Source organism: Tauraco erythrolophus, chromosome Z (assembly GCF_009769465.1).
Source record: "Tauraco erythrolophus isolate bTauEry1 chromosome Z, bTauEry1.pri, whole genome shotgun sequence".
NCBI lineage: Eukaryota > Metazoa > Chordata > Aves > Musophagiformes > Musophagidae > Tauraco > Tauraco erythrolophus.
Window position 1 is genome coordinate 12,829,483 of NC_141496.1, and position 13,430 is coordinate 12,842,912.

Here is a 13,430-nt window from a genome sequence, read left to right on the forward strand (position 1 = left end):
GCAAATAGATGAGGTCAGTCAATAGCAAACTCTTATTCTACTTATGGGGATCATATCTCCTTGCATCTGTGCGACACCCGGGGTAATGGGGTCATCATTCCGATTAAGGCCTTCGAGCTCTGCTGTAACATCTTGCAGCACTGGAGTCAGATGTGAGATCTGAGATATGCATCATTCCTGCAGCGACCAAGCTCGCCCTCGTGCTCTCTCCGAAATGCTTTCTGTTTTGCTCTCCCAGTGCTTCCAGCTTTCATCATCTCTGGGAACCATGCCAGCTCCTGCTGAATGGTTTAATGACTTATTGAGCAGCACTGCAGCGAGGTGACTGTGCAGGTGCTGAGGGGTCTGAGCTTCAGCAGACATCAGAGTCACACGAACCCGCAAGAGACAGGAGACAAAGAGAACTCAGACACAACTGAAGGCCTCAGTGATTGCTTTAACAGGAATTCCCCTCCCGTGGGCAAAAAACATGGCACAGAATTTAAGAAGACAAAAATAAGTTGGCTGCTGAACAGATGTAAGTGGTTGTTTCAGGTGTGGTGTAGGAGGGAAACAGGCAAAGAGTCTGGGAGTGAAACCAAAAAGCAAGAGTGCTGGGATTTCAGATAGGTCAAAATAAAAAGAAAGCATAGAAACATTACACTTTTCTGTTCTGTGTTGTTAACAAAGCAGGATAATGTATCGATCTCAGATAATAAAAATGGGATAGCTCTGGGGAATACATACTTCATAATCTTAATCATGTGAAATAGTAAAGAGTTTAATTCTGGATAACCAAGAAAATTCCATCCCGGTTTAGGTGATATCCTTGGATAAGATCTGTCGAAAACACAGAACTAATGTTCAGACACTACACACCTGAATTTCTCCAAGGTATCATCACACTTAGTAACACAGAGCATTTAATTTTAAAAAAGTTTGTATTGTATGAAATCAACAAAGCACATGATACAAAATCATAGAATCATAGAATGGTTAAGGTTGGAAGGGACCTCAAAGATCATCTAGTTCCAACCCCCCTGCCATGGGGAGAGAAATCCTCCACTACACCACGTTGCCCAAAGCCTCATCCAACCTGGCCTTGAACACTTCCAGGGATGGGGCATCCACAACTTCTCTGGGCAACCTGTTCCACTGCCTCACCACCCTCAATGTAAAAAATTTCTTCCTTATATCTAATCTAAATCTCCCCTCTTTCAGTTTAAATCCATTGCCCCTTGTCCTATCACTACACGCCCTTGTAAAAAGTCCCTCTCCAGCTTTCCTGTAAGCCCCCTTTAGGTACTGGAAAGCTGCTGTAAGATCACTGTGGAGCCTTCTCTTCTCCAGGCTGAACAGCCCCAACTCTCTCAGCCTGTCTTCATAGGAGAGGTGTTCCAGCCCTTGGATCATCTTCGTGGCCCTATCACCATATGTGAGGCACTGGTTCTAGACACATGAGAAAAGGAAGCTGGGAAGTGTATCTTTGGGAACGAATAGCAGTGAATACAGAGTTGTGGGGTCATACTGTGCATTTCTGGAAAAAACTCCGTGCTCCTCAGGAGCCTTCAGACTCTGAGGCAGAAATGTTCTCTGCCATCTCTGGCAGGAGCAGGTCCTGCAGTTACACTGCCAGTGGTAACCAGCACCATATCCACAAGGTTTCTGTCAGCTCTCACGACTCACCGCTGTGGCCTTCAGCCATCCCCGGGAGGCTTCACTCACTTTTACAGACCCATTGCTCTCCTCAGGCTCAAAGGTCACATTGCCCAGGGACAGCACACCAGCCAAGATAGCCTGCATGTCCACTTGCTCCTAAAACACAAAAGAAAGGTGACTGAAAACCTATCAGCATGTAACATACACACCATGGAGGCCCCAGATGTCAAGAGAGGTGAGGGAAAGGCACAGGCAGCCTGTAGGAAGAGGCTCTACACAGTCTGACAGACTTAGGTGGTTTGGAAGCAACACGGAAAACCCAAAGAGGAGAGAAATAGGACTGATCCTCAAAACAGCAGCCAGACAGAAACCCTACACCTGCAGGAAGCACAGACAGAAATTAAACGACCCCAGAACTGACCTGCTCTTGGAAGCCCACCATGTCAAGGGCATTGCACACCTCCTGGTATTTGTGCTTCCAGCGTTGAGCTACATCCTGTGTACCAAATCGTCCACTTATGTACCTGAGAAAGTGTATATCCCATGCAAAACTGTCACACAATCAGCACTGCAAGTCAGTCCTACCCCAAAGGAACAAAGCAGATCAGCAGCAGGGGACATGTGAAAGGGAAATAAACTTTTCCAAGGTAATGCAACAAAGAACAGACTCCAGACCTCCCAGCTTCCATGACGACCCATAAGATCTCTTCAAGCAAGTCCATTCAGATCCCACTCCAGCTTCCATTCATTTGTTTACCTGTATCAGGTTCCACAGATAAGAGCCACCACAGGGCAGAGGCATAGGCTCCATTATGCTGCTTTCCCCTCCATCCCCCATCATGAAGACTAAACTAGGGTCTGCCTTTGAAGTACCTGTAGAGTGAAGGATCCAACAGCCCAAACATCTCCTTTTCCTCTGAAGACAGTCCAGCAAACATGTAGTAGAAGATATGGAAATTCCTCTCTCCAGCATCTTGTTGTACTACCCGTGACTTCTCTAGCAGGTACTCATTCAGCTTTGCACCTCGCACTGCACACAAGAAGGCGACAGGATAAACATTGCACTTGGGGACATGAAGCTAGACTGAGCTGTCCTGCATCTCTTATTTGGTGATGGGAGGGTGGAATTGTTTAAAATAACTTTCTTGTGTACGACACCCTCTAGGCTGCCCAGCACCCTGAAAAAGGGCTTCTCCACACTTTCCGTCATCTTAGAGACATCTGCTTAGCAGATGCCCTTTAGCAGCAACCCAGGCTTCTGGCACCATACTGATACCTCCTCTGCACCATCACCCCCATATCGTTCCCGTACTCCCACACTGTCCAAATCCAGGCCTTATCCTATAGATGTGGTTGCTGTACGATTTTACTTAATCTCACATCCTTCCCACAGGGAGTCATGTGAGTCATGTTACATCCTTCCCACAGGGAACTGGCAGATGAAGTTGCTAAGCCACTATCCATCATATTTCAGAGGTCATGGCAATCTCGTGAAGTTCCCAATGACTGGAAAAGGGGAAATATAGCCCCCATCTTTAAAAAGGGGAAAAAGAAGACCCAGGGAATTACAGGCCAGTCAGTCTCACCTCTGTGCCCGGCAAGATCATGGAGCAGATCCTCCTGGCGACTATGCTAAGGCACATAGAAAACAAGGAGGTGATTGGTGACAGTCAACATGGCTTCACTAAGGGCAAATCCTGCCTGACTAATTTGGTGGCCTTCTATGATGACATTACAGCATTGATGGATAGGGGAAGAGCAACTGACATTGTCTACCTGGATTTATCCAAAGCATTTGATACTGTCCCACACGACATCCTTGTCTCTAAACTGGAAAGACATGGTTTTGATGGATGGACCACTCGGTGTGGATAAGGAATTGGCTGGATGGTGGCACTCAGAGTTGTGGTCAACGGTTCAATGTCCACGTGGAGGCCTGTGACGAGTGGTGTTCCTCAGGGGTCAGTATTGGGACCAGTGCTATTTAACATCTTTGTTGAAGACATGGACAGTGAGATCGAGTGCACCCTCAGCAAGTCTGCAGATGACACCAAGTTGTGTGGTGTTGTGGACATGCTGGAGGGAAGGGATGCCATCCAGAGGGACCTTGACAGGCTGGAGAGGTGGGCCTGTGAGAACCTCATGAAGTTCAACAAGGCCAAGTGCAAGGTCCTGCACGTGGGTCGGGGCAATCCCAAGCACAAGTACAGGCTGGGCGGAGAATGGATTGAGAGCAGCCCTGAGGAAAAGGACTTGGGAGTGCTGGTGGATGAGAAGCTCAACATGAGCCGGCAATGTGCACTGGCAGCCCAGAAAGCAAATCGTATCCTGGGCTGCATGAAAAGAGGTGTGGCCAGCAGGTCAAGGGAAGTGATTCTGCCCCTCTACTCTGCTCTTGTGAGACCCCACCTAGAATACTGAGTTCAGCTCTGGAGTCCCCAACATAAGAAGGACATGGAGCTACTGGAACGAGTCCAGAGGAGGGCCACGAAGATGATCCAAGGGCTGGAACACCTCTCCTATGAAGACAGGCTGAGAGAGTTGGGGCTGTTCAGCCTGGAGAAGAGAAGGCTCCACAGTGATCTTAAAGCAGCTTTCCAGTACCTAAAGGGGGCCTACAGGAAAGCTGGAGAGGGACTTTTTACAAGGGCGTGTAGTGATAGGACAAGGGGCATCGGATTTAAACTGAAAGAGGGAGATTTAGATTAGATATAACGAAGAAATTTTTTACATTGAGGGTGGTGAGGCAGTGGAACAGGTTGCCCAGAGAAGTTGTGGATGCCCCATCCCTGGAAGTGTTCAAGGCCAGGTTGGATGAGGCTTTGGGCAACGTGGTGTAATGGAGGGTTTCCCTGCCCATGGCAGGGGGGTTGGAACTAGATGATCTTTGAGGTCCCTTCCAACCCTAACCATTCTATGATTCTAGGATTCTATGTCAAAATGTCACCCTCCACAAGTTCTGGCTACTCAGTCCACTCCCTCTGGTGCCTAACCATCCCCCAAACTAGAAACTGCCCTCGACTTTACCTGTATTCTTCTGGAAACGCAGCTGTATATATTTTCCAAAGCGGCTGCTGTTGTCATTCATCACAGTCTGGGCATTGCCAAAAGCTTCAAGCAATGGATTTACCTAAAATAAGTGAGCAAGTAGAACAAGCATTCTTCAAATTAAGTGATCCAATCTAACTTAATTTGGAAAAGTTTAACTTTAGCATCTACTATTCAGCATTCAGTTGGATTAGGAACCACTCCCTGAGTTCTCAAAAGCACCTAATTTATCATATCCTGGATAAAGGGATTGAAAGAGGCAAATATAACAAAGACTAAGCAGCATGAGATTACCAAAAATAAGCACAATCAAACTTATTTGATCTCAGTAAGATCATTGACTCATTTGTTAAAAGATAAAGTTGGTGTAACAGATTTCCACAATGCATCTGACACAGTATCAGTAGATAATTTGACTGCTATACTACAACAACAAACAAGATAAACATGTCACTCAATGAATATAAGCATGACAACTCAGTTACTGAAATTTGTAGACAGCATAAGGCTCAGGACAGCGAATTATAAAAAAACTAACAGAGCAATTGGAGCAGCTTGGTAAACTGGAAGCACACAAGGTCACAAGGACAATTTTTCCATGTTTGAGTGAAGAATGCCTGCTGACTGGAAGAACAATGCCTTAGGGTACACGCTGGGCAGCCTGCTGAACACAGCTTTACAGCATGACACTATAATCCCAAAAGGGCTAACCTGGCCCTTGGATATATCTCCAGGAACCAAGTAAGATGACTGTTATTCCTTCCGTCAACTCTAGGTTTTCCAAAGCCAGCTCACCTGGATTGAAGCGAACTTTGTTTCCCATGGAAGAATTGCAGGCTGGCTACAAGCATTGCCAGGCAAGTCTTTCAGGGTGGGTTAGGCCAGGCACTACGCTGAGCAAACACAGCTATCCTGCTTCCTGAACCTGCTCAGGTCAGAAGCAGCGTGGCAGCGTGGCCCAAGCCAGCTCTAAGTGGAGCCAGCAGGTATATCAATGCCATGTTCCCACAAGGGAGCACAGGCATTCACCTCAGATCCACCGCGGATGTTACCACACGGAAATAACATCCCATTCCAGAGCCCAAAGCATAGTACAGTTTACATGGCAAGCTTTTGGTAGTGGGGGGACTACAGGAGTGGCTGCTGTGAGAAGATGCCAGAAGCTTCCCCCACGTCCAACAGAGCTAGTGCCAGTCAGCTCCTGGACAAGCTCACTGCTGGCCAAGGCTGAGTCACTCAGCGATGGTGGTAGCACCTCTGGGATAACATAGTTAAGGGGAAAAAGTTGCTGTGCAACAGCAACTGCAGCCAGAGAGAGGAGTGAGAGTATGTGAGAGAAACAGCTCTGTAGACACCCAGGTCAGTGAAGAAGGGAGAGGAGCTGCTCCAGGCGCAGGAGCAGAGATTCCCTTGCAGCCTGTGGTGAGATGGCAGGCTCTCTCCCTGCAGCCCATGATGGTCCGTGGTGGAGTAGAAATACACCTGCAGCCTCTGGAGGACCCCACACCAGAGCAGCTGGATGCCTGAAAGAGGCTGTGACCTCGTAGAGGCCCACTCTGGAGCAGGCTCCCGGCAGGACCTGTGGCCCCGTGGGGGACCCACGCTGAAGCAGTCTATTCCTGAAGGACTGCACTCCACAGGAGAGACCCATGTTGAAGCAGTTCGTGAAGAACTGCAGCCTGTGAGAAGGACTCATGTTGGAGAATTTCGTGGAGGACTGTCTCCCATGGGAGGGACCCAGTGCCGGAGCAGCAGAAGAGTGTGAGCAGAAAGGCGCAGCAGAGACGTGTGACCAACTGATTGCAATCCCCATTCCCTGTCACCCTGCACTGCTTGGAGGGAGGATGAAGAGAAATTGGGAGTGAAGCTGAGCCTGGGAAAGAAGGGATGGGGTGAGGAAAGGTGATTTAAGATCTGTCCTTATTTCCCATTATCCTATTCTGATGTTAATTGGCAGTAAATTAAATTAATCTTCCCCCAAGTCGAGTCTGTTTTGCCTATGATGGTAACTGATGGGTGATCTTCCTGTCCTCATCTCAACCCATAAGCCTTTTGTCTTATTGTTCTCCCGCTGTCCAGCTGAAGAGGGGGAGTGATAGAGAGGCTTAGTGTGCACCTGGTGTCCAGCCAAAGATAACCACACACAGAAAGGTCTCTCTGGCTTTACAGGAAACCTGAAAACAGACTCTAAAATAAAGTCATCCAAGAACTCACTCTGCTTAATCCATCGCATGGAAGGTTAAAGTATGATCTGCTCAAAAAACCTCACAACTCCTTGGAGAGCAATTCAAGCGGAAATACTTCAGACCAAAGAGACAAATATGTTTAAAAATCAGCTAGCAAAGGTATATGAAGGTAGCAAAGATTAAGTTAGCCAGTTAGCTGGTACGTGCCTGAGAGTAAGTGTAAGCAGCCACCGAAAGGTGACTGAAGGCTGTGTGGATTCTCCATCCCTGTGTACCATTAAAACAAGACTTCATTCTTCTAATAAAAGTCCTTGTTCTACCTCAAACAGGAAATTATTCAGAGAAATGCTCCTAAACCCTCATCACAGAGAATGTGATAAATGATTACAACAGTTTTCTATCCTTGAAGATAACATTACATTCCCAGCAAACAGAATTACTGACCTACCAACCCTTCCAATTTGTGGTCAGCTATTTCACCATCCTTACCCACTGTTTTCTTATGTGTCTTATGTTTTGCTCTGTACCTTCCAGTGGTGATTCATCAGCAGGCTTCCTGAGCCTAACACAAGTTGTCTTGCAGCAGTGTTGCTTCTGCATCTTCAAGCACCATCCTGTAATGACCTACCTGAAGGATCTGCTGCTCCAGCTGCGAGTTGCCTTTGCACAGGTTCATTATGTGCTGCAATAATAGCTTTGTACTCTCTGTTTTCCCTGCACCGCTCTCCCCGCTGCGAAGAAAAAGCAAAGGAAAATTCAGCAGCTGTAAAGTATAGCTGGTTTGCCCCTTATGTCTTAGTGCCCCATCACTTAAGAGTGCTCTCCTGCCCAAGAGTTCCACAACTTTTTCAGCTAAAGTGTGTGTGTGAGTACAAATTCGCACCGGACCTTTATACAGTGGGTCCCACAAGGTACCGATCCCTCTCCAGGGGAATTTTTCCCCATCTGAAAGGGGGTACAGATATATCCCATGCTGTCACTTCTGGATGGGGTGTACTGGACAAAACATTTGCTTTGCTTTTTTTAAAAAAAATACATCTAACTTCTGGAAAACAACCTGCTTCAAAAGTGATCTGACACATCGACTCTTCCACATACACTGGAGTCGACAGCTTCCTCTTTTTTCAAAGAAATCATATCTCACAACTGAATAACTGATCTTGAGATACTGTGGCAATTCTGAATCTCAGGTGCTTCACATATTCACATGCCTCAGGCGGTTGAGAAGGCGGGCTGCAGAGCTGCACGCACACCCGCAGCGGCAGCGGTGCACGTCACTGCCGTCACAAGTGCCCAGCACCTCCGCCTCCAAGTCAAACAAGCAGAACTTGGAAAGTGCAGTTTCCCCTGTCCTGGGAGAGGGAATATACAATCAGTGAAACAACATGTCCTGGACCGACAGCATACTAGCAGAGAACTTAGCGTTTGCATAGAAAAAAAAAAAAGCAGGAAATGTTGAAGGTACACTTGAGGGCAGGTCTCTGTTTCCCCATCTGACCTTTGAGCATCTGGTGTGGCTTTACTGCTTTGTAGCTCCCAGTGGCTCTGCACTTGGGATCAGGTATGTGTCACAGGCGGCTGAATACCTCAAATGCTACAACAGATATCTGATCTCGTGAGATATCTGATCTTCGTGAGACCCCACCTGGAATACTGCATTCAGCTCTGGAGTCCCCAACACAAGGAGGACATGGAGCTGCTGGAGCAAGTCCAGAGGAGGCCATGAAGATGATCCAAGGGCTGGAACACCTCTGCTATGAAGACGGGCTGAGAGAGTTGGGGCTGTTCAGCCAGGAGAAGAGAAGGTTCCATGGTGATCTTATAGCAGCCTTCCAGTACTTAAAGGGGGCCTACAGGAAAGCTGGAGAGGGACTTTTTACAAGGGCAATAGGATGAGGGGCAATGGATTTAAACTGAAAGAGAGAAGATTTAGATTAGGTATAAGGAAGAAATTCTTCCCTCTGAGGGTAGTGAGACACTGGCACAGGTTGCCCAGAGAAGTTGTGGGTGCCCCATCCCTGGAAGTGTCGAAGGCCGGGTTGGATGAGGCTTTGGGCAACGTGGTGTAGTGGAGGGTTTCCCTGCCCATGGCAGGGGGGTTGGAACTAGATGATCCCTTCCAATCCTAACCCTTCTATGATTCTATGATCTTGAGCACAGATCAGGCCATCACCATTGGAATATCCACCAACAAAGGAAGACCATTTTGCCAGCTTACAACATGTCGTCCAGACAGTGCCCTTGCTCAGTATGTAAGAAGTTTTTTTGTTGTCACTGACTTCCTTCCTCCACAAAAGCATTATCAGTCAGCATTCCTGCAGTTCAAGCTTGGCTTTGTACCCCCCAAACCAACCACTACAACTTGGCCATGTCCTGCGAACACCATCCAGCTGCAAGTGTGTAATTGCGCCAGGCTGTGAAGAAAAGCAAAGTAATTTCGTGTACCACAGCATATCCAGGCTGTGACTCTCTTGGGATTGGGAAGGCAAGAGGAACCAATGGAATTTGCAGCAGAGGACAACTCGACTGCAATGAGCACTTGTCACCTGGGAGCAGCTGCTGCATTCAACATCAATCTCTGAAACATGCCATCTAGACCTCCCAGACTAAGTTGGAGAGACCAAAGAGATCACAAAGAATAGCAGGGCCTGGTGCACTCTGTGCTATTCTGATGAACTGTGGTCTAACAGGAGTGACTTCATCCTCCCCCTCTGCCCCATCTTTGCTCTGCCACTCGCAGAGAGCAAAACCATGAACTTCCTGTGATAGCAACACACAAACTGTAATAGAGTTGTAAGATGCACAGGAGTAGCTCAGACGCTCACCTCTGAGACCACAAACCACTGGCAGAAAACAATCAGAGTGCTGACTTCTTGGCAAACACCCACAGGTTACTCTTTCTTGTCTTCCATCTCCCAAGACAAATACTATGACTATTCTCCATCCCTAAGAGCCCTACCAGCAGCACCTCTTCCACTTGCTGACTCTCTGGCCACCACTTCGTAAGAGCACTTCACATAAACCACAGGCATTGATGGCTTGCAGGCTAGAGGAATGAGTGGGGCTCAGCTGACCCTCAAGGCCAGCTCCCCATCCCTCCACAACACTAAGCAGTGATTCAGCAAGTCACTTGCACACCATGTAGACTGAAAATACTGATAAAATGATTAGCAGGCCAATATAAAGAAGTGAGTATTAAATCAAATAAGCTGGCAATTAACATTTTAACTGAGACGACATTTAAACTGTTCTCTACAATACCCAGAACAGGCAGTTAGTGTTTTGAGGCTTTCTCCTCGATGCTGTCTGAGGCTTTCTCTGCTAGTTGATGCTATCTGCTGCCCTGCACAGCTTCAGCAGAACAATAGTGACATCATGGAGTGAAATGCTCGTGACACTGATACGCTCTTTGGTTACAAGAGCCCATTTTTTTCCCTTCTTGCACACAGAACTGCCCAGAACAGTAAGATTTTCCCTGACCAGATTCCCAAAGGTCTTAGGGAAAAAAGCTTCTGTTTTTCTTTCTCCTGCTCTTTGGTTACATATGGAAATCTCCAATTTGGGAAAACAGGTTCCTTTCATTATTTAACCCTTTATTACAGCAGTTACGGTGGGAGTCGTTTCACCAAAGGAGAGCACCCTACAGCTTTCCCCAGAGCTGGTTAAATCTTTCCAACACCACGTCTCTCCAGAAGCACACCCAACGTATTTAGCTGAGTTACCGGCATCAGCAGCCAAGCCGGTCCTCGTTTGCCACGCACCTCCGTCCGCGATCTGCCCTCTCCCCCGGCCTGCGAAGCGGACAGGTCGGGAAGAGCGATGCGCTGCAAGCGCAGCTGGGGTTCGACTCACCCCAAGCACCGGAGATGAGCCTCACCCGAAACTTCAGCGCGGAGAGCCCAGCGAGAGCTCGCTGGCCGCCCCCCCGACCGCCGCCTCTGCCTGGCTCTGGCGACTCCCCAGCCCGGCCCGGTCGCCCGCCCAGACCTCACCTGATGACGATACACTGGCTCCGGGGCCCGTCGCCCCGGCGGCCCAGCATGGCGTGGTAGGCCCGGCTGGCCACGGCGAAGATGTGGGGCGGCAGCGTGCCCGTCTCGTGGCGCCGGTACCGCTCGGAGACCTGCGGGGGAAGCGGTGGCGGAGAGGTGGAAAAGGGGCTGGGGGGCACCGGGGCCCGGCCGGCGGCGGCGGCGGCGGGGACTCACCTCTCTGCCGTACAGCGGCAGGGGCTGGAAGGGGTTCATGGCGATGAGGATGTCCCCGACGTCGGTCTGGCGGAGACGGGAGAGCCGGTCAGCCGAGCGCCCGCCGCCGCCGCCCCCCGCCCCAGCCCCCGGTACTCACGTAGACCTGCTGCTGCAGGAACCGCTCCCGCAGCCCGCCCAGCAGCGCGGCCTCGTCCAGCTCCGCCAGGGCTGCCAGGTCCCCGGGCGTCCCGCAAAGCGGGCGACGCTCCCCGTGGGACACCATGCCCGACCGCTCCCAGCGCCGCAGCCGCCACACGGCTGCCCGCCCTCTCTGGCCCCGCCTGGCGCCGCTCCCGCTCCGCCCCGGCTCCGCCCGCCGGGGCGGGGCCGCCGTTTGAACGCGGGGCGGCGGGAACCGGGAGGTAACGGGCGGTGAGGGCGATGTGGCTCCATGCGGGGACTGGGGGCGAGGGGGCGTCGGGGCGGCCCGGCTGCCCGGCCCCCCGGCCTGGCCTGGCCTGGCCCGGCCCGGCCCGGCCCGGCCCGGCCTGAGGCCGCAGCGGGCCTCGCTGTGGGCGTGGAAGGGAGGGATGTGAGTGTGTGTGGGGGTGTGTGTCTGGGGGTGGGGGGGGTGGGGGGAGTGGAGGGGGGTGGAGGGTGTGTGTGTGTGGGGGGGGGGAGGGGGGGTGTTGGGGGTGCAGGGGGGGGGTGTGTGCATGTGCGGTGTGTGTGCGCACACACGCGTGTGTGTGTCCCTGGGGCCCCGTCCCGGCTCCAGAGGGGAGCGAGTGGGATGTCCAGTGGGTGCTGGGGCTGCTCCCAGCTCAGCCCAGCCCAGCCCTCGAGTGGCCTTTGGAGCTGACCCACGAGGGGGTTAACGCTCCTGAGGCATCCCGGGTGGCTTTGCTGCGGTAATAATGGGAGATTTTTGGAGGGTGTTCAAGACAGAAGACTTATGAATATTGCTAATAGGGCATCGTAAGGTAGTTAGTTGTACAGAAAGGATTCGATTTCTGTTCTGAGTGTGAGGCGAGAGGAGCAAGCAGAGTGCAAAATGTTTCCTGGTCTACCCATGGGCTCCAGACACTCATCCTACAGACCTGAGACAGAACATAATATATTTTGGAACAATGGGAGTGAGTGCACTGCCTTATCTGAGCGGGAGATGGTCAAACCTGGTGAAACTATTTTTGTCTGTCTCTTTAAAAAAAAAAAAAACAAAACCAAAAACCATTTGCTAAAAGAAGTTGGGCTGCAAAATGAAAATCATGACTGCAGCCTGCCCTGGCTAAAGGTGCTCTGCGGATGGCCGCGTTTTAGTCTGATGTTGGCGGGTACTTTGCAACTGCGTGCTAATGCTGAGCTCTTCCGCGGTATTCCCTGCCACTCCATCCGCAGGGGTGCCGGGTCTGTCCTCTTTGACCAAGGTGTGGCCTCAGCTAGGCAGCTTGTGGTCGTGTCAGGAGTGAACATGAGGATAAACCTCTGGAGAAGCTCCTGCTACTATAGAATACCGCAAGTGTCCCTCATCTGTCTGACTTTTGCTAACTCATTAAATGAGTCTTGGTACTCGTTTGATGTGAAACTTTTGTTTCAGACACTGATTTAGGTATCTGAAATGTCTCTGGAAGACTGTATTTGACAAATTCCTTTCTCTGTGACCACATCTTTCTGTATTATCCTGTCCATGGGGGAGCCAGAACTTTTGTGGAGGTAGCTCAGCTTCCAGAGAATCATAGAATTGTCTGGTTGGAAGAGACCTTCAAGATCATAGAGTCCAACCATTCACCCTGCACTGTCAGGGTCCCTAAACCATGTTGCTCAACACCAAATCCACGCGGTTTTTAAACACCTCCAGGGATGGGGACTCCACCACCTCCCTGGGCAGCCTGTTCCAATACTTCACAACCCTCTCTGTAAAGAAATTCTTCCCGATATCTAACCTAAATTTTCCCTGGTGCGACTTGAGGCCATTCCCTCTCATCCTGTCATTCATAACGTGGGAGAAGAGACTGACCCCCATCTCCCTACAACTTCCTTTCAGGTAATTGCAGAGAGCGATAAGGTCCCCCCTGAGCCTCCTCTTTTCCAGACTAAACAGTCCCAGCTCCCTCAGCCGCTGCTCACAGGACAAGTTCTCTAAACCCTTCACTAGTTTTGTTGCCCTTCTCTGAACCCGCTCCAGCACCTCAACGTCCTTCTTGAAGTGAGGGGCCCAAAACTGGACACAGTACTCCAGGTATGGCCCCCCCAGTGTACAGGAGGACAATATCTTCCCTGCTCCTGCTGGCCACATTGTTTTTGATACATGCCAGGATTCCGTTGGCTTTCTTGGCTGCTTGCGCACACTGCTGGCTCATGTTCAATC

The 13,430-nt window shown here is 50.2% G+C and overlaps 1 protein-coding gene across 1 annotated transcript in view; it reads right to left on the bottom strand.

Moving 5' to 3' along the window:
* The window catches only part of LOC104378828 (myosin-IIIb), a 35,840-nt gene extending 24,495 nt beyond the window's left edge, over nucleotides 1-11,345 (bottom strand). Inside the window, exons 1-8 of the mRNA XM_086629598.1 lie at nucleotides 11,220-11,345; nucleotides 11,081-11,146; nucleotides 10,865-10,995; nucleotides 7,501-7,603; nucleotides 4,666-4,768; nucleotides 2,512-2,668; nucleotides 2,060-2,162; nucleotides 1,666-1,794 (exon numbers count right to left, since the gene is read on the bottom strand). Of these exons, the coding sequence (XP_086485724.1) occupies nucleotides 1,666-1,794; nucleotides 2,060-2,162; nucleotides 2,512-2,668; nucleotides 4,666-4,768; nucleotides 7,501-7,603; nucleotides 10,865-10,995; nucleotides 11,081-11,146; nucleotides 11,220-11,345 (918 nt within the window). The remainder of the gene's footprint in view (nucleotides 1-1,665; nucleotides 1,795-2,059; nucleotides 2,163-2,511; nucleotides 2,669-4,665; nucleotides 4,769-7,500; nucleotides 7,604-10,864; nucleotides 10,996-11,080; nucleotides 11,147-11,219) is intronic.
* Between the last annotated feature and the right edge of the window lie 2,085 nt (nucleotides 11,346-13,430).